General features: G+C 46.8%; 2 protein-coding genes across 6 annotated transcripts in view; one reads left to right on the forward strand and one right to left on the reverse strand.

The window, feature by feature from the left end:
• Positions 1–7,655, reverse strand: part of ACO2 (aconitase 2, mitochondrial) — a 59,849-nt gene extending 52,194 nt beyond the window's left edge. Inside the window, exon 1 of one of the 2 annotated variants that reach the window (XM_011978771.1) lies at positions 7,289–7,655. In XM_011978771.1, the coding sequence (XP_011834161.1) occupies positions 7,289–7,324 (36 nt within the window). In that variant the 5' untranslated portion in view covers positions 7,325–7,655. The remainder of the gene's footprint in view (positions 1–7,288) is intronic. The other variant, XM_011978772.1, reaches the window with a different exon arrangement.
• A 91-nt stretch (positions 7,656–7,746) lies between these two features.
• PHF5A (PHD finger protein 5A) overlaps positions 7,747–20,687 on the forward strand; it is a 15,562-nt gene continuing 2,621 nt past the window's right edge. The window contains exons 1-5 of one of the 4 annotated variants that reach the window (XM_011978773.1): positions 7,779–7,870; positions 8,321–8,344; positions 8,836–9,002; positions 14,422–14,472; positions 16,589–17,210. In XM_011978773.1, the coding sequence (XP_011834163.1) occupies positions 7,819–7,870; positions 8,321–8,344; positions 8,836–9,002; positions 14,422–14,472; positions 16,589–16,678 (384 nt within the window). In that variant the 5' untranslated portion in view covers positions 7,779–7,818 and the 3' untranslated portion in view covers positions 16,679–17,210. Of the gene's footprint in view, positions 7,871–8,320; positions 8,345–8,835; positions 9,003–14,421; positions 14,473–16,588; positions 17,211–20,687 lie in introns of those variants that run through there. The other 3 variants (XM_011978776.1, XR_001005969.1, XM_011978774.1) reach the window with 3 other exon arrangements.

Here is a 20,687-nt window from a genome sequence, read left to right on the forward strand (position 1 = left end):
GTGAGCCACCACGTCTGGCCTTTTTTTTTTTTTTTAAAGACAGAGTTTCATTCTTGTTGCCCATGCTGGAGTGCAACTGCACAATCTTGACTCACTACAACCTCCACCTCCCAGGTTCAAACGATTCTCCTGTCTTAGCCTCCCAAGTAGCTGAGATTACAGGCATGCGCCACCACACCTAATTTTGTATTTCAAGTACAGATGGGGTTTCACCACGTTGGTCAGGCTGGTCTTGAACTCCTGAACTCAAATGATCCACCTGCCTTGGGCTCCCAAAGTGCTGGGATTATAGGCATGAGGCACCACACCCGGCTCACAGTGCTTTATAGCACATCAAACAGAGTCAAAACAACTTTTTAAATATTAGGCCTTCAGAACCTTTCCTAACTGAAGGGTAGTTATTAATTACACCGTTTTGCAGATGTGTAACTAACTGCAGGACCACAGAGTTGAGACTTTGCCCGAAGCTACACAGTAAGCCAGTGGCAGAAGTCTTCCCAAGGCTCCCGATGGTCTATCTGCCGCCTTTTTTTTTTGGAAACAGAGTTTCACTCCTGTTGCCCAGGCTGGAGTGCAGTGGCATGATCTCAGCTCACCACAATCTCCGCCTCCTGGGTTCAAGTGGTTCTCCTGCCTCAGCCTCCCCAGTAGCTGGGATCACAGGCATGCACGCCACGCCCAGTTAATTTTTTTTTGTATTTTTAGTAGATAGAGACGGGGTTTCATCATATTGGCCAGGCTGGTCTCAAACTTCTGACCTTGTGATCCGCCCACCTCAGCCTCCCGAAACTTCTGACCTTGTGATCCGCCCACCTCAGCCTCCCGAAGTGCTGGGATTACAGGCATGAGCCACCGCACCCGGCCCATTTGTTGCTTTTTAAGGGCTACAAGAAGCCTCTCTACAATACCTTCCCTCCTTCATGCTGAGAGGCCTAGAGCCCACCACTGCCATCCAAACCAGGTGCTGGGAAAATCAGGCCCATCAAAGAAAACTGGAGCCAGGAAAGACTTAACACTGACTTTAAATACTTCCCACTGGCCGGGTGCAGTGGCTCATGCCTATAATTCCAGCACTTTGGGAGCCCAGGAGTTCAAGACCAGCTTGGGTGACATGGCAACATCCCCATCTCTACAAAAAATAAAAAATTAGTTGGGCACGGTGCCACACACCTCTAGTCCCAGCTACTAGGGAGGCTGAGGTGGGAGGATTACTTAGGCCCAGGAGGTGGAGGCTGCAGTGAGCTATCATTACACCACTGCACTGCAGCCTGGGTGACAGAATGAGGCCCTATCTCAAAAAAAAAAAGAATTCTTTTTTCTTTTTTTTTTTTTTTTTAAATAAAAAAGGTAAGCATTTACAAGATGGCCCTCTTGGATACACACCAGGTTTCTCAATAAAACCAGATAGGACAGAGTCCACATGAAACGAGATGCTCATACTCTACTCAAGTGAGGGCCCCTGGGTAAGATACTTGACGTCATCTGGCTTTCTCACCTGTGAAATAAAGTACTTGAGAATTGATGAAAGAATCAAGAATTTATCAATGAGATTCTGCCCTTAGGTAATTTTTATAAGTACTGAGGAGGCTGGGTGCGGTGGCTCACGCCTGTAATCCCAGCACTTCGGGAGGCCGAGGCAGGCGGATCATGAGGTCAGGAGATCGAGACCATCCTGGCTAACACAGTGAAACCCCGTCTATACTGAAAATACAAAAAAATTAGCCGGACGAGGTGGCAGGCACCTGTAGTCCCAGCTACTTGGGAGGCTGAGGCAGGAGAATGGCGTGAACATGGGAGGCGGAGTTTGCAGTGAGCCGAGATCACGCCACTGCACTCCAGCCTGGGCAACAAAGCGAGACTCTGTCTCAAAAAAAAAAAAAAAAAAGGCCTGGCTGGGCACGGTGGCTCACGCCTGGAATCCCAGCACTTTGGGAGGTCGAGATGGGCGGATCACGAGGTCAGGAGATGGAGACCATCCTGGCTAACACGTGAAATCCTGACTCTACTAAAAATACAAAAAAAATTAGCTGGGTGTGGTGGCGGGCGCCTGTAGTCCCAGCTACTTGGGAGGCTGAGGCAGGAGAATGGCATGAACCCAGGAAGCAGAGCTTGCAGTGAGCCGAGATCGCGCCACTGCACTCCAGCCTGGGCGACAGAGCAAGACTCTGTCTCAAAAAAAAAAAAAAAAAATTACTGTGCAAACACACGACCACTGAATTCAAGCTCACCCATCCCTCAGTTACTAAGACCCCAAACCAAGGAGTCACCCTTATTCTCTATCCCTCCCATGTGCCAACCCATCTGCCTCTGAATATATCCCAATTTAGAATACATCTCATTATCTCCACCCCCAGACCCTAGTCCCAGACACCTCTGCCATTCCTGGGATGACTCCAACCGTCCCACACTGTTCTCCCTGCCTCCTCCTTTTGACCCTCTATGGTCCATCATGCACGCAGCAGCCCGGATGATCAGATCATGTCACTCCCTGGCTTAAAATCTTCCAGTGGATTTTCACTACACTTGGATTTTCTTACCGAAGCCTGCCTGACCCTAGCCCCAGCCTCTTGGTCAGACCTTTTGCTCCTCAGGACACTGTAGCAACACTAGCCTTAGCTCTTATCCTCAACACACTCAGCTCACACCTAGATGGGTGCTCTGCACATGCTCCTTCTATTTGAAGTCTCCTCCAAAAATGCTGAACAGCTGCGTTCGTATCATCTAAGTCTCAGTTCAGATGTCACCTCTTCTATGAGGTCTTCCCCAAATATCCCAGTTAAAAATGCCATGTTCCCACCCCATTCTCTCTACCTTATCTTTCCCACAACACTCAGTAATACAATATTCTTATTTTTCTACTTATTTTCCCCAGGACTACAATTTAAGCCCCACTATTCTTGTTAACTACTGCATCCCCAGTGTCTAGAACAATGCTAGGCAGTGTTAGACATTAAGCTTTTTCTTTTTTCTTCTTGAGACATTAAGCTTTTTCTTTTTTCTTCTTGAGACAGAGTTTCATTCTTGTTGCCCAGGCTGCAGTGTAATGGCGCGATCTCGGTTCACTGCCACCTCCGCCTCCTGGGTTCAAGTGATTCTTCTGCCTCAGCCTTCTGAGTGGCTGGGATTACAGGTATGTGCCACCACACCCAGCTTATTTTGTGTTTTTATTAGCGATTGGGTTTCACCATGTTGGCCAGGCTGGTCTTGAATTTCTGATCTCAGGTGATGCACCCGCCTCGGCCTCCCAATGTGCTGGGAATACAGGCGTAAGCCACCCAGCCCGGCCAAAGCATTCAAAGAACATTGTGAAGCAATTGGTTTGAAAGGCAATGATGTGCTCCCTTAATCCTCAGGATGGTGTCCCTGTTCCCTCTGTCCATACCTAAGATGGAAGCTTATTTAACAATTCATTCATTCACTCAATTCTAGTAACAACTGATATCTGGGAAGGTTATCACAGTGACCATACAACCAGAATCATCTATTTCACAATTCAAACCAAGATTTGATTTTAAGATGGCACAGAGAATTTCTGCCAAATATTTTTGTAGGTAACTGCCATCACAAATTTACATGCAAGAGGTTACATGACTTCCCCCAAGGTCACATGAAACCTCAAAACCCCAGTTATCTCAAGGCAAAACCAAACACCTAATAAACATATTTTCAACTGCTCAACCCCTCTTGTGTACTACTCAGTCATATGCACAAAAATAAATGCTAAAAAACAGAGAGTAAATGTGGTTTTTCAAAAATCTCACCTCCTTGGCTGGTTGCAGTTGGCTCACACTTGTAATCTCAGCACTTTGGGAAGCCAAGCCAGGAGGATTGCTTGAGCACAGGAATTTGAGACCAGCCTGGGCAACATAGTGAGACCCCCATTTCTTTAAAAAACAAAACAAAACAAAACAAAACAAAAACCCACATCCTATTTTCTTGTTTCTAATCTTACTATCTGGTAGCAGGTACTGTCAAACAAGAGTACACATTCAGCTTAGCACTGTTCTGAGGTTATGGTGCATCTATGGATCCACAGGTTGAGCTCGATGCCAAAGGGAAGCAGTATAATGCCAGTTGCTAAGCCCCTAGGCTTCGGAATCAGACATGTCCAGATTCAAATCATACCTACTAACAACTACTGATAAGGGCCTAGGCCTTATTTTGTTTTGAGACAGAGTCTCGCTCTGTCACCCAGGCTGGAGTGCAGTGGCGTGATTGCAGCTTACTGCAACCTCCGCCTCCTGGGTTCAAGGGATTCTTCTGCCTCAGCCTCCTGAGTAGCTTGGACTACAGGCGCGAGCCACCATGCCCGGCTAATTTTTGTATTTTTAGTAGAGATGGAGTTTCACCATATTGGCCAGGCTGGTCTTGAGCTCCTGACCTTGTGATACACCTGCCTCAGTCTCCCAAAGTGCTGGGATTACAGGTGTGAGCCACCGTGCCTGGCCACGTATTTATTTAGCAATTATATAGCCCTTACTAAGTACCAGGAAGGGTTCTAAATACTTTGCAACTATTACATGATTGAAACAGATATATTCTTTTTATTGTATCTAAAGGCAAGGAAACAGGTGCGGAGAGGTTGAGTAACTTATCCAAAACCACAGCTATATGAGTATTAGAGTTATTACAGAATTCAAATCTAGGTTGTCTGATGCCAGAGTCCATGCTCTCAACCATAACACTATGTTTGCTCTCTGTTTCTTCATCTATAAATCAGGTTAATAAACCTGACTCATCTCACAGAGTCATGTGAAATTAGTCATACACAGTAAGATAAATGCTAGGTACTCTTAGTGCTGGGAGTAACACCCATCATTCTATTATCTACCTTCACCTTTGGTCCAGCCAAGGAAAGAAAAATACCGTATTTGGCTGAGAAAGATCTCCAAGGCCCTCTGCAGTCAGGTACATTAGAATACAGTGCAAGTTCCACAAGAACAGGGACTGTCTTTGCTTACCACGGTATTCAGAACAAGCAGTGGGCGCTCAGTAAATATATGGTGAATGAAGCAGGAATGAATTGACTACAGCCATAGGGTTCTGCATACATGACTATTAAGGTGGTAACCATCATTTCACAAATGTATCTAAGCACAAAAGAGGTAAATGTACAAGCTTCTCAGAGAAACTGTGTTAGTTGGTTACTTGAGACAGCCTGGTTATTGGGAGGCAGTGTGCAAACCGCATAATATTGTTCATTCATCTTAGCTGAAGGAACAAATAAGGAGACCAGGATTTTAATCCTGACTCTGCTACTGGAAGTCACCCAGGCTCTCAAGGTCTTAAATTTTCCACCTGCAAAAGAGGTTAGTCGACATGATGGTGGTAAACTCATTCTACTTACTCATCACTTTCTAACATCCAGTTGCTGAATATACATTTGTTCAATGAAGATCATCCTCAATTGACAATGGATTCAGGAAGTAACTTACTCAAGGTCACAGGATCAGGAAAGAGTATGAACTACAGCCCAGATCTCCTTTTACACCAGTCTGATACTCATACTTTCCAAGATCCTTTTCAGTTCAAAATGGTGTGATATTCTTCTTCTCTTCCAAGGTCAAGAACTCTATAATCATTTATCTTACCAAATAATCTTGACTGACTCCCTTAACTCATGAGACAGGAAGAAACAACTGTTTCCACATCATTAACCTAGAGAATCAAAAGACTTGAAGAGGCCAGATGGGGTGGCTCACACCTGTAATCCCAGGACTTTGGGAGGCTGAGGCAGGCCGATTACTTGAGGTCAGTAGTTTGTGACCAGCCTGGTCAACATGGTGAAACCCTGTCTCTACTAAAAATACAAAAATTAGTCAAGCATGGTGGCACACGCCTGTAACCCAGCTACTCGGGAAGCTGAGGCAGGAGAGTCACTTGAACCTGGGAGGCAGAGTTACAGCCAACCAAGATTGCACCATTGCACTCCAGCCTGGGTGACAGAGCGAGACTCTGTCTCAAAGGAAAAAAAAAAGACGTGAAGAGATAATCAGGTGCAATAGTTTGCCTTTGCCCAGAATTGAGATCAGAAATATTTTCTTTCAGATAAAAGATTTTATTTTAAACCACATGGTTTAAATTTAAGCAATGTGATTAAAAATAACTTCAAGTACCACAATGCTTCCTGAGAGTACAATGCATAACAACTTATAAAATTCTATTATCAAAGTTGCGCCACTGGATCCAAAAAAAGATTCACAAAGTTAACTGTGAAAGGTTGACAGAGAATGTCTACAGATGCTTGCTTGCTTTATTTTTATTAATGAAAGACACATTTGACATTCAACCTTTGAGTATAACAACTTCCCAGGGCTGTCAAGTTAGAAGTGAAAAAATCATCTGGCAGTCGGTCAGCTTTCTAGATAGCTCCTAACGGGGGAGTCAAGGTCAAACTGGAGTCTCCTTATCCTCCCATATTTGACAAGCAACTTACTGTGAGCTCAAAATATTCGTACTGCATTCTGACAAACAGAAATAATCGCACCCTGGTTCAGAAAGTTCTGTGAGGGCAGGCTGACATAAACAAGAACTCAGTGGTGGTAGGGCCCATGCTTCTGCCACAGCACTTCGGTGACACTCTAAGAACCAGAACTTCCACCTACTTTCTACCAGTTTTATCACCTATCAAATGAGAAAAATCATCTCATTCCTATGATTACATGAATCAAATAATATTAGGAAGAATTAAAAAACAGTCCTCAAATCTTGTGCAAACGTGAGAGACTATTATTATTATTTACTACGTAGGGGCCCAGAAGACCACCTCCCCACCTCGGGCATTCCATGTTCCGCAGGGTCCTCAAAAGGTGGTACAGGGTCCTAGTTTCTTCTCCAGACTCCAGGCCTGGCAACCGTAGATGCTGTCATGTCTCTGTTGCTAAGAGATGGGAAGTGAGGCCTCAGGAACTGGGCCTAGAAGGCTCAACAACGACCGCGCCCCCTAGTCACCTTGTCCTCACCTTGAGGAATGGAAAGACACCCCACGGGAGCAGGGAATGCTGTCCTCAAAAAGAAGGAAGAGGTGCCTCCGCTCTTCACCCGGCCGCCGCTGCTTGGGCCCACGCTTCTTGCGAGGCGGGGACAGGGCCAGGAAAGCTGACTGTGCCGGGGACGCCTTGACCTAGGGCACCAGAGGAGCGGACACGGGTGCCGGGCCCACAACCGGAACAGGTACACGAGAAGTTGGCCCCAGGTCGGGCCCGCCTCGCCCTGCCTCGCCCATAGCCGCCGGCACAGTAGGAGGCACCCCGCCCCCGTGAACCCAGAGGTCCCTGAGCTCGCTCACCTGCAGCCGAGTCACCAGTAGGCTGTAGGGCGCCATTTTGTGCACTGACAAAGATGAGGTCGCATGCAAGTGACGTCCCAAACGGCGCCTTTTAAAGCCTTTGGGCAGGGGCGTGCCCGGAAGAGTGGGGCGTCACGGTGAAGGCGAGGCCTCCCTAGGGGCACCAGAACCCTGGGAACGCAATGAGCGGAGCTCAAGAGTAATGAACAGACACGCAAGAGGAAATAGAACTGCCTAAAGACACTTGCAGAAGTAGATACCAAGCACAAATATGTTTTATCCAAGAACAAATTTTAGTTATCTCTGCCATCCAAATCTGGGAGTGTTTTTAAGACTTTCATGCACCTGCCAGGACCTGGCCACCTAGCAGCGACAGAAACTCGCGCGAGAGCAAGAGGGGCCTGGTGCAAGGATCGTAAACTGACGGAAGCTTAGAGGACCAATCACAGCGACGTGGAGGCAGGAACAATGGGAAATAAAGGTCGGACGGAAGTTCCCGAAGCTTCCGGTGGCCGGCTTAATTGGGAGCTATGGCTAAACATCATCCTGATTTGATCTTTTGCCGCAAGCAGGCTGGTGTTGGTGAGGCTGCGCCCTGCCCCCGTCTGTCTGGGTAGGGGTGGTATTAGGAGCTGGGGGGTCGGGGGTTCCCATCACTTCCTTAGTGGCTTGCCCAGCTGGCGCCACGTTTCCCGCCTCTCGGGCGCGGGGTGTTGTAGGAACGCGCAGGTTTGTGGCCGCTGATGAGAAGAGGGCGGGGGTGCGCGTGCTGGGAGCCCCAGGCAGGTATCGGGGGTGGGGTCTGGGCCAGGTCCACAGAAACTCAGAGCTTGCCCCAGGACGTTGGAGGAGATTCAGAAGGGTGGTTGGGCTGTGGGTTTGGTTCATTTGGAAATTTGTAATGATAAAATGGCTATCCGCAGGTATCACTGCAGTCCGTACTCATGTCCCTACCCCCAGCTCGAGGATGTACTTCCCGTTTGTCAAAACCTTTATTCTAATTGTACTTTTTAACCATCTTTCATCTTGCAGCCATCGGAAGACTGTGTGAAAAATGTGAGTGGAACCTACCGTCCCAACAGCCCACCCTTCCCACTCCCAGTTTCTGTGGAACCAGCAAAAGTGCCACAAAGAGGGCTTTGAGTAGATGTGCCTGGAAGTATGTGAACACTGAATGCTGGACTTCAACCAAAGGCCCCTCTGTCTCCCCACTGCCACTTGCACATTTAACGCTGTATCTCTCTAGTTTTCAACAGGAAAAATCGCCAGAGTAGCATGACCCCTCCCTAACACACAGCACTTTGCCGGCAATTATATAGGCTTATTATCTCTGAGGTGATTTTCTAGGCTCTTTACATATGTTAATTGATAAACTTTTGTATATGTTGAGGGCCTTGAGATGGATACTGGGTAAACCAAGTTTCGTGATGCCAAGAGGAGGGTCCTAAAGTCACTGTCAAAAGGAGACTAGTGTATTTCCCCATGGCAGGAGATAGCAGAGGACTGAAGAACTTGTTGTGAGTATGACTCCATTCTCTTCCTTACAGGTGATGGCAAGTGTGTGATTTGTGACTCCTATGTGCGTCCTTGCACTCTGGTGCGCATATGTGATGAGTGTAACTATGGATCTTACCAGGGACGCTGTGTGATCTGTGGAGGCCCTGGGGTCTCTGATGCGTATTATTGTAAGGAGTGCACCATCCAGGAGAAGGATGTAAGTGTACAGCTTTCCATCTGACCTTTCCTGCTTTTGTTTAGTAATACTTTGCCATCCACTGCAATCTCCTATGGTCTATGGAGATTACTGTGTTCATCTAGTCATCTAGGTTATAATTTTTTCAAGTTCTGTGAGTCAAACTGGGTGTAGTTCAATAAAAGGCAGTTATTTTGCATCAAGGGGAAAAATGCAAGGGAAGCAAATCTTTGTCAAGACCAGCAATTTGAAGAGCTCTCTCTCTATTCATGTTTCTCTGTGATTATTTTTATTCAGAAATGACATCCGGCTGGGCGTGGTGGCTCACACCTGTAATCTCAGCACTTTGGGAGTCCAAGTTATGAGGATCACTTTAGTCCAGGAGTTCAAGACCAGCCTGGGTCACAGAGCAAGATCCCATCTCAACAACAACAACAAAAAACAATTTGGTTTTTTGGTTTTGTTTTGTTTTTTTGTTTTTCTTTTTTTTGAGACAGGGTCTCTTGCTCTGTGGCCCAGGCTGGGGTGCAGTGGCATGATCACGTGCAAGACTCACTGCAGCCTTGACCCCCCCGGGCTCAAACGATCCTCCCACCTCATCCTCCCAAGTAGCTGGGACTGCAGGCATGCGCCACCACACCTGGCTAATTTTTTTTTGTAGAGACAGGGTCTGGTCTTGTTGCCTAGGTTGGTCTCAAACTCCTGGGCTCAAGTGATCCTCCTGCCTTAGCCTCACCAGGTGCTGGGATTACAGGCATGAGCCATCACTCCTGGCCAGAAAAACGTATTTTTCATTAGTCGGGTGTGCTGGTGTGTACCTGTGGTCCCAGCTACTTGGGAAACTGAGGCAGGTGGAGGATCACTTGGGCCCAGGAGGTCAAGGCTACAGTGAGCCATTTTCATGCCACTGCACTCCAGCCTGGGTGACAGAGACCCTGTCTGTTTATAAGGCCTGTACAGCCCATGTTGTGTCATAGCCACTCATTAATGTCTCAGATCTATCATTAAGCACTATTCGGGTGTGTATCGTGACAAAGTTGAATTTGGGACGATTCAAGTTGACTTCAGCTTTAAGCAGGTAACAAGTACCTTTGGTTTAATATTGCAGAAGTGATTGTGGCCCTGCATCATGACTTTTTTTTTGTCCCTTGACACTGCGTAGTGGCAGTGGTTACTTACTATTCAACTCTCTGAGCCAAATGCCAGGATAGAGAGCTTATAGACCAGTGCTACAGGCAAGGTTTACCCCATTTCTTTCGTTTAGTATTGGCAGCAGGGTTTTTGTGGGGGAAAACTATGAATCAACTTGTTTTCTTCAAAAAACAAAACAAAAGGAAGTATGATACAGTCTCACTAGGTTAATGATAGTACCCAGTTATCTAATTTATTTATTTATTTGTTTTTTATTTTTTGAGACGGAGTTCACTCTTGTTGCCCAGGCTGGAGTGCAGTGGCACAATCTCGGCTCACCGCAACCTCCGCCTCCCGGGTTCAAGCAATTCTCCTGCCTCAGCCTCCCGGGTAGCTGGGATTACAGGCATGCGCCACCACGCCCAGCCCATTTTGTATTTTTAGTAGAGACGGGGTTTCTCCATGTTGGTCAGGCTGGCCTCAACTCCCAACCTCAAGTGATCCGCCCACCTTGCGTCTCCCAAAGTGCTGGGATTACAGGCCTAAGCCACTGCGCCTGGCCCAGTTACCTAATTTAATTCTAATTCAGAGTAAGGCAAAAGATACATAATTCTTCATATTTCCATGAGCAAAGAATAGGTCTTTTATAGATGTTATCACACCTTGTTCCTCACAATAAGTTTGAGAAATAGGGATGATTATTATGATGCCCATTTTATAGTTCCTCTGACAAGCCCAGGCTATTCAACGAAACCTTGTAGTGTCCCCATTTCACCATGTTGTACTTTTATTTATATATTTATTTTATTTTATTTTATTTTTTGAGACAGAGTTTCGTTCTTGTTGCCCAGGCTGGAGTGCAGTGGCGCCATCTCGGCTCACCACAACCTCCGCCTCCCGGGTTCAAGTGATTCTCCTGCCTCAGCCTCCCGGGTAGCTGGGATTACAGGCGCCTGCTACCACCCCCGGCTAATTTTTGTATTTTTAGTAGAGACGGGGTTTCATTGTGTTGGCCAGGTTGGACTCAAACTCCTGACCTTGTGATCCGCCTGCCTGGGCCTCCCAAAGTGCTGGGATTACAGGTGTGAGCCACCACGCCTGGCCTTATGTTACCCTTTAATGTGTGCTTTTGGGATGTTTCCATGGTGAAGGCAACAACGCCAGTACCTCATTTCATGCACTTGGATCCTGCCTACCCCCAGTAATTGGGAGAGATTGGGCCAGATAAGACTATACCATTGGGCCAGGCACAGTGGCTCATGCCTGCAATCCTAGCACTTTGGGAGGCCAAGGTAGGTGGATCACCTAAGGTCAGGAATTTGAGACCAGCCTGGCCAACATGGTGAAACCCCGTCTCTACTAAAAATACAAAAATTGGCCGGGCGCGGTGGCTCACGCCTGTAATCCCAGCACTTTGGGAGGCCGAAGCAGGCGGATCATGAGGTCAGGAGATCAAGACCATCCCCGCTAACACGGTGAAACCCTGTCTCTACTAAAAAAATTAAAAAATTAGCCGGGTGTGATAGCGGGCGCCTGTAGTCCCAGCTACTTGGGAGGCTGAGGCAGGAGAATGGCATGAACCCAGGAAGTGGAGCTTGCAGTGAGCGGAGATCACGCCACTGCACTCCAGCCTGGGCAACAGAGTGAGACTCCGTCTCAAAAAAATAATAATAACAAAAATAAATAAAAAGAAAATACAAAAATTAACCGACGCGGTGGCACACATCTGTGATCCCAGCTACTTGGGAGGCTAAGGCAGGAAAATTGCTTGAACCCAGGAAGCAGAGGTTACAGTCAGCTGAGCCGAGATCAGAACATTGCACTCCAATCCGGCAACTAAGAGCAAAATTCCTTCTCAAAAAAAAAAAAACCAGTACACCATTGAATCTTCTATTGTTTAGGGAGATGAGAAAGGTCCTGAAGTAACAAAAACATAATTTCCGTTAGTGATTTGGACCATTCTCTTGTCCGCAACTCCGATTTGCATTTACCTTCAACTATTAAGTCATATCCTGCTGTCCGGAAATCCGTCTAGTCTACTAGCTAGATTACACTTCATTAGAGGCAGGACTTTGGTTTGTCTATTCGCCTCTCCTTTTCCTTAGGCCATGGTATGGTGCCTGACATGCGGTGCAAGCATGGTACATGTGTTTTGGTGCTGTCCCTGTAAGTCATCCAGAGGTATCCCCTTTAGGGTGTCTAATACATAGTAGGTGTTTGTTAACTTCTGGTCTATAAGCAGTGAAAGCATAATAAGGTAACAGTAGTGAAGAAAACTTACAAACAGTTCCTAAACTAGCTACAGGGTAGCTATTTAAGACAGCATTTTCTTGAATTTTTGTATGGTTCTAGCTAGAGTTCTTATCTAGCATAAGCTTGCAACCAGAGAATGCTTAATAAATGTTAATTGCTGTCTGACTCCTCTGAATGTGGTGTGTGAACTGATACCTTTGGATCCTCATGCCTCATTCTGTCCCTGAGACTTATTCTAGACGTCACTTCCCCGCCTTCACATTATACACGAATGTTCTGAGGACATTTGAGATGGAATCTAGCTCACATTTTCAGCGCTAGTTTCCAAGGAACACAAAGTCTAGTGACATGATCCAGGCTCTCAGCCTTACAGATCATCACGTAGATTAAGTGGCCAAGGCTCTTTCCTATGCAGAAACCTTCCTACAACCAAGGCAACCCTTGTTATTGTTCTCTTCCTGCAACTTTCATAATTGATAAGGGAATTAGACAGGTAAGCTAAGCCAGGTATTCTCATTTATAATTTTTCAAAGCCACAAGAATAACCAGGAGACAGGGATGATGTCTATGGACATTGCTACCAGAGGACTAATTGGTAGGTTCTTATGGTGCCGCATCGTGTAATCCCCTTAATCTTGATTCCTTTTGCTTACCATTTTCCTCAGTTCTCCCAACCAGAACATAAGAAAAATAGCACTAACATTTATGAAGCTCTTAATATATGCCAGGTGCTTAGCTGAACATTGTTATCCAAAAGTTCCATGTGATACAGATGAGGATGCTAAGGCTTAGAGACGTTAAGCAACTTGGTTAGTCCAAGGTCAAGTGGCTAATGAGTGACAGATCAGGACTAGAACCTAGGAGGTCTGACTCTTTTTTAATTAATTAATTAATTTTTTTTTTTTTTTTTTTAGTTTTTTGAGATGCAGTTTTGTTCTTGTCGCCCAGGCTGGAGTGCAATGGCATGATCTTGGCTCACTACAACCTCCACCTCCCAGGTTCAAGCGATTTTCCTGCCTCAGCTTCCCAAGTAGCTCGGATTACAGGCACACGCCACCATGCCCAGCTCTTTTTTTTTTTTGAGACAGTCTCACTATGTCGCCCAAGCTGGAGTGCAGTGGTGTGATCTTGGCTCACTGCAACCTACACCTCCTGGATTCAAGCAGTTCTTCTGTCTCAGCCCCCTGAGTAGCTGGGATTACAGGTGTGCACCATCACGCCCGGCTAATTTGTGTATTTTTAGTAGAGACAGGGTTTCACCACGTTGGTCAGGCTGGTCTTGAACTCCTGACCTTGTGATCCACCCACCTTGGCCTCCCAAAGTTGCTGGGATTACAGGCGTCAGCCACTGTGCCCAGCCTAATTTTTCTTTCTTTAGTAGAGATGGGGTTTCACCATGTTGGTCAGCCTAGTCTCAAGCTCCTGGCCTCAGGTGATCCACCCACCTCGGCCTTCCAAAGTGCTGGGATTACAGGCATGAGCCACCGCGCCCAGCCTGACTCAGTGTTTCTTAACCTTTTATTTATTCATTCTCATCATTGCACCTCTAAGGAGAAAAGTTAAAAGTTAAAAGTTAATGTAAATTAATTAAATTTTCGGGCTAGCTAAGCTGTAAGTAGGCTGGGGGCAGTGGCTCATGCCTGTAATCCCAGCACTTTGGGAGGCCCAGGCAGGCAAATCACAAGGTCAGGAGTTTGAGACTAGCCTGACAAACATGATGAAACCCCATCTCTACTAAAAATACAAAAATTCGCTGGGCGTGGTGGCGGGCGCCTGTAATCCCAGCTACTCAGGAATCTGAGGCAAGAGAATCACTTGAACCCAGGAGGCAGAGGTTGCAGAGAACCGAGATAGCGCCACTACACTCCAGCCTGAGCAACAGGGTGAGACTTCGTCTCAAAAAAAAAAAAAAAAAAAGCTAACCTGTAAGTAAAGAACGGAGCTGTACAAATTGGAGGATTGGGTGATACCATCACTTGGTACCTTCCAGGAATATTTAGGTATCTATAAGGATAGTTTGTAAACCTTGACCTGATCTAGTCTTCTTCTTTTACAGCTGAGGAATAATATAAGTCCCAAGAGAAGCAACTTGCCCACATTTGCGTCAGTAAGGCACAGTTTAAGCTGTCATCATACCATGAGTTTCATAGCCTCTCTAAAGGGTTTAGAGTGCTGTTACTATGTTTAATATCAGGCCTTTGTCCAGGAGAGGCAGCTAATGCCTTATTTTTACAAGGACATTAAATATAGATTACATTGCTTACTTGGGTTCACCTAGCAAGCTATTGGTGGGTGGCTTCCTTGGTACACCAGGCTTCAGAGATGGAAGCTGTCAATGTAATGACTTGATACATGTTTTCTAGGAGATCCTAAAATGTTAGTGTTAGCTTTGTGTGTTTTCGGAGATTTTTGTAGTTGTTAACGTCTGCCCCCAAAGAAAGATGCTAGTTGAGTTAGAAATGAGTTGGCTAAGGACTTGATTAATTCATACTATTGCCTAATATCACAGGACTTAAACTCTGACATGGGTGTTTAATAAAATCAACAGACCTGTAGGGCTTTTCCAGTTACAGCTTCCCCGGTTTTTCTTCCATCATCCCTAATCAACTGGTGGAGTCATCATTTCTGTAGAATACAGCTTCCCAGGGGCTTCACTGAAAGCACTCAAGCTCATCAAATGGCCAGGGCAGCCTGTCATGACAAATCAGTGCATGGTCTGTCAACAGCCACCTATCACTAGCACAGTAGTGCTCTGTACCCCCAAGACCATGTGTTAAAGTAAGTGAATTAATGAAGACACATAAAACCCATTATTCTCCTATGGTATTTAAAATGTAAGGGCTGGGCGTGGTGGCTCACGCCTGAAATCCCAGCACTATCAGGAGGCCAAGGCGGGTGGATCAGAAGGTCAAGAGATTGAGACCATCCTGGCCCACATGGTGAAACCCCATCTCTACTAAAAATACAAAAATTAGCTGGGCGTGGTGGCGCGCCTCTGTAGTCCCCACTACTCGGGAGGCTGAGGCAGGAGAATTGCTTGAACCCCGGAGGCGGAGGTTGCAGTGATCTGAGATCACGCCACTGCACTCTAGCCTGGCAACAGAGTGAGACTCCGTCTCAAAAAACATGAAAATAAGGTATGGCCGGCCACAGTGGCTCACGCCTGTAATCCTAGCACTTTGGGAGGCTGAGGCGGGCAGATTGCCTGAGCTCAGGAGTTCGAGACCAGCCTGAGCAGCATGGTGAAACCCTGTCTCTACTAAAATACAAAAGACATAAGCCGGGCGTGGCGGCATGCACCTGTAGTCCCAGCTACTCAGGAGGCTGAGGCAGGAGAATTGCTTGAACTCGTGATGCGGAGGTTGCAGTGAGCCAAGATCGTGCCACTGCATTCCAGCCTGGCGACAGTGAGATTTTTTCTCAAAAAAAAAAGAGTTTCATAGTCTACCTCAACTGTATCATATTAGCAGCAGATATGGCTAAGATAAATGGCTAAACCATTAATCCAAAAGTTATAAAATGGTCTTTTTTTTTTTCTTGAGACGGAATTTCTCTCTTGTTACCCAGGCTGGAGTGGAGTGCTATGGCGTGATCTCAGGTCACTGCTACCTCCACCTCCTGGGTTCAAACGATTCTCCTGCCTCAGCCTCCTGAGTAGCTGGGACTACGGGCACGCACTACCACGTCTGCCTAATTTTTGTATTTTTAGTAGAGACAGGGTTTCACCACGTTGGCCAGGCTGGTCTTGAACTCCTGACCTCAGGTGATCCACCTGCCTCGGCCTCCCAAAGTGCTGAGATTACAGGCATGAGCCACCGTGCCCGGCCTACAAATGATCTTTCGTAAGTGCTAAGAGATAGGGAAGAAACTGATCTTGGCCTCCCAATGAAGGAGATACTGATGTTTGGACACATTTACAAACCCATTTATCGGGTTTTTCAAATACTAAAATGAGAATTTGAACTCTGACCAATTTTTTTTTTCAAGAGATGGGGTTCTCGCTGTGTTGCCTACAGTGGGGTACAGTAGCTGGCTATTCACAGGCATGATCATAGCTCACTACAGCCTCGAACTCCTGGGCTCCAGCAATCCTCCTGCCTCGGCCTTCTGAGGAGTAGCTGGGACTAAAGGCACATGCTACCACACTAGGCTTAAATTTTTTACCTTAAGTCACTCTTGGTTCAGGCTCAAAGACTTAACAACTTCTCTGTTCTGTTTTCCAGAGAGATGGCTGCCCAAAGATTGTCAATCTGGGGAGCTCTAAAACAGACCTCTTCTATGAACGCAAAAAATACGGCTTCAAGAAGAGGTGATTGGTGGGTGGCCCCTTCCTCCCCCCAACATCAAGCTGCTGCAGCTGCCAGAAAACATGCCTACTACTACCAGCAGAGAGGGAGCAGAGACCATAGCATCACCAGGAGTGCCTGCTAGTGTACTGGCAGCTTGCCACCCCCTCCTCTCCCTTCACCCAGACGTGGTAGGGATGGAAAAGGATTCTTCACAGAGCACTCTGGCACACCGTATTAGAGAAAAGTTGATAGATTAGTTAATGATTTTTCTTAAATTCGAGAAGCAGAGATCTGTTCTCCATATTGATATGTTCTCCCTCAACCAAGATCTTCTAAAAAGAAGTAATATTTTAGTCTTCTGCTTGAGGAGTTGGCTGTGAAGCTACAGCCGGTGAAAACCACGTTCTTGCAGCAGCTCTGGTGGCAGCTGTCCTTGAGGAACTTTTGGTGTGTGGTGGGAAGCTATCAGAACAAGAAATGTAGGCATTTACTGTTTTTGGGGGAGAGGGAGGGGTGCTCCACCATCTTGAAAGGCATTTATTCATTTAACACTTGTGTTGTCATGTTATTTTCCTTTTGAGAAATTGGAAACTCTGTTGCTATTATGTTAATAAAGTTGGTGTTTATTTTCTGGTAGTTACCTTCCCCATTTAACTTTAGGAATTTATTTTAGTCATCCAGGAATTTGTGATTCAAAACAAGAGGTAGTTGCCGGGTGCGGTGGCTCACGCCTGTAATCCTAGCACTTTGGGAGGCCGAGACGGGCGGATCACGAGGTCAGGAGATCGAGACCATCCAGATCGAGACCATCCTGGCTAACACGGTGAAACCCCATCTCTCCTAAAAAATACAAAAAGTCAGCCATACGTGGTGGTGGGCGCCTGTAGTCCCAGCTACTCGGGGGGCTGAGGCAGGAGAATGGTGTGAACCCGGGAGGCAGAGCTTGCAGTGAGACCAGATCGCACCACTGCACCCCAGCCTGGACGACAGAACGAGACTCTGTTTAAAAAAAAAAAAAAACCAGAAGTAGTGGGATTGGTTAAGTACTCTGTCCTCTTATTACCACTGGAAGGAATTCAAAACCACCCATACCTTTCATTATAGATAAATCAAAGTCATTTTTAGAAACGTACTATTTTTTCCTTCCTATCCAACTTTAATTTTGAATTGAAGAGATGGCTTCCAGTGATGGTGGAGGCTGGGCACAGTGGCCCATGCCTATAATTTCAGCACTTTGGGAGGCTCAGGCAGGCAGATCTTGAGCCCAGGGGTTCAAGACCAGCCTGGGCAACATGGCAAAAACCCATCTCTATGAAAAATATGAAAACTAGTCAGGTATAGTGGCATGCACCTATAGTTTAGTCCCAGCTACTCAGAAGGCTGAGATGGGAAGATCACTTGAGCCTTGGAGATTGAGGCTGCAGTGAACAGTGATCCTGCCACTGCACACCAGCCTGGGAGACAGAGCAAGACTGTCTCCAAAAAAAAAAAAAAAAAAACGGGCTGGGCACAGTGGCTCGCACCTGTATTCCTAGCACTTTGGGAGGCCGAGGCAGGCAGATCACTTGAGGCCAGGAGTTCAAGATCAGGGTGGCCAACATGGCGAAACTCTGTTGCTACTAAAAATAGAAAAATTAGCCAGGCATGGTGGCACACACCTGTAGTCCCAGCTACTCGTGAGGCTGACACAAGAGAATTGCTTGAACCTAGGAGGCAGAGGTGGTGGTGAGCTAAGATGATGCCATTGCACTCCAGCCTGGGCAGCAAGAGCAAAACTCCATCTCAAAAAGAAAAAAAAGAGTTCCAGTATAACCCAGAGGATGCACAAAGGAAAGATTCTAGGCCTACCTTGGAGGTGCCTCAGGAAGGCAGGGGAAGGCCATAGTCATAGGGCTACAGCACTTTCTGGGCTCTCTGAGCCACCCCTTTCTCTGCACTGCAGCCATAGGCTCCTTTTCAGTTCCACAACTGCTGCTTTTCTTTTTGCTTCTGCTTTGAGTTTATTTTTAACATGTTGATCCCTCCAGAATGCTTGTGCCCCCCTCCCTTTTACTCAGCTAACTCCTACTCCCTTCTGACCTTAGCCAAATATTTCCTCAAAGATGCCTCTCTGGACCCTTAATGTAAGTTCCCCTGGTACTCCCACATAGCATCATACGTGTTTTTTTTTGTTTGGTTGGTTGGTTTTGAGACGGTGTCTCTGTCGCCCAGGCTGGAGTGCAATGGCACGATCTTAACTCACTGCAACCTCTACTTCCCAGACTCAGCACTCCTCCCACCTCAGGCTCTGGAATAGCTGGGACTACAGGCATGCACCACCCTGCCCAGCTAGTTTTTTGTTTTTGTTTTTTTGTTTTTGAGATGGAATTTTGCACTGTTGCCCGGGCTGGAGTGTAATGGCACTCTGCTCACTGCACTCTCCGCCTCCCAGATTCAAGCGATTCTCCTGCCCCAGCCTCCCTAGTAGCTGGGATTACAGGCACCTGCCACCACGCTCAGCTAATTTTTTGTATTTTTAGTAGAGATGGGGTTACACTATGTTGGTCAGGCTGCTTTTGAACTCCTGGCCTCCCAAAGTGCTGGGATTACAGGCATGAGCCACCAAGCCTGGCCTGTTTTTTGTAATTTTTATAGAGACAAGGTCTCGCTGTGTTGCCCAGACTGGTCTCAAACTCCTGGATTCAAGTTACCCTCCTGCCTTGGCCTCCGAAAGTGCTGTGAATACAGGCATGAGCCACCACACCCAACCCTGTGTGTTTTCTTAGCATTTGGTGATCAGTGAAAGTAACCTATGACTGTGTCTACAAGAGCAGGAAGCAAGTTTGTTTTGCCCAGTAGGTAGCAGGTAGGTGTTTAGTATTGAATGACTACTTAAAGTCAAGGAAACTGGGTAATAAACTGGGCTTTGATATGTCAGAACCTACAGGCAAAGGGTGCAGTAGGCAAATAAAGGCATTTGTTGGGGGTGTCAACTTAAGCAAAGACAGTCGTGAACAGGGTGCTATATACTGATTGATTCGGATACGGTCTCACTTTGTCCCCCAACCTGGAGTGCAGTGGCATGAACACGGCTCACTGCAGCCTCAACCCCCAGGGCTCAAACAGTCCTCCCAACTCAGCCTCCTGAGTAGCTAGGAGGTGAGAACCAGCATGCGTGGTTTTTGTTTTTTTTTTTTTGTCTTTGTAGAGACAGGGTTTCACCATATTGACCAGACTGGTCTCGAACTCCTAAGGTCAGGCGATCCGCCTGCCTTGGCCTTCCAGTGTGTTAGGATTATAGGCATGAGCCACTACCCCCAGCCTAGGGTGATGTGTTTAGGGAGCTCTGAGCAATTCTAATCAATCAGTGAGGTGATTGCTATGGTTTGAATGTTTGTCCCCTCCAAAACTCATGTTGAAACTTGATCCCCAGTGTGGCAGTGTTCAGAAGTGGGACCTTTAGGAAATGATTGGGTCATGAGGGCTCTGCCCGCATGAGGGGATTCATCCTTTCACTGTTTTTGTTTTGTTTTGTTGAGACAGAGTCTGTCACCCACGCTGGAGTGCAGTGGCGTGATCTCGGCTCACTGCAACCTCCACCTCCCAGGTTCAAGCGATTCCCCTGCCTCAGCCTCCTGAGTAGCTGTAGGCACATGCCACCATGCCCAGCTGATTTTTGTGTCCACCACCATGCCTGGCTAATTTTTGTAATTTTAGTAGTGACAGGGTTTCACCATATTAGCCAGGCTGGTCTTGAACTCCTGACCTCAAACAATCCACTCACTTCAGTATGTATCCACCATTACAGCATAAGCCAATCTACCTGGCCCATCCTTTCACTGTTAATGGATTAATGGGTTCTCATAGAAATGGAACCAATGGCTTTTATTTACTGATTTATTTTTTGAGACGGACTCTCGCTCCGCCGCCCAGGCTGGAGTGCAGTGGTGCAAACTCGGCTCACTGCAAGCTCCACCTCCCGGGTTCACGCCATTCTCCTGCCTCAGCCTCCCGAGTAGCTGGGACTACAGGCGCCCGCCATCACGCCTGGCTA

Source organism: Mandrillus leucophaeus, unplaced genomic scaffold (assembly GCF_000951045.1).
Source record: "Mandrillus leucophaeus isolate KB7577 unplaced genomic scaffold, Mleu.le_1.0 Scaffold2, whole genome shotgun sequence".
Taxonomy (NCBI): domain Eukaryota; kingdom Metazoa; phylum Chordata; class Mammalia; order Primates; family Cercopithecidae; genus Mandrillus; species Mandrillus leucophaeus.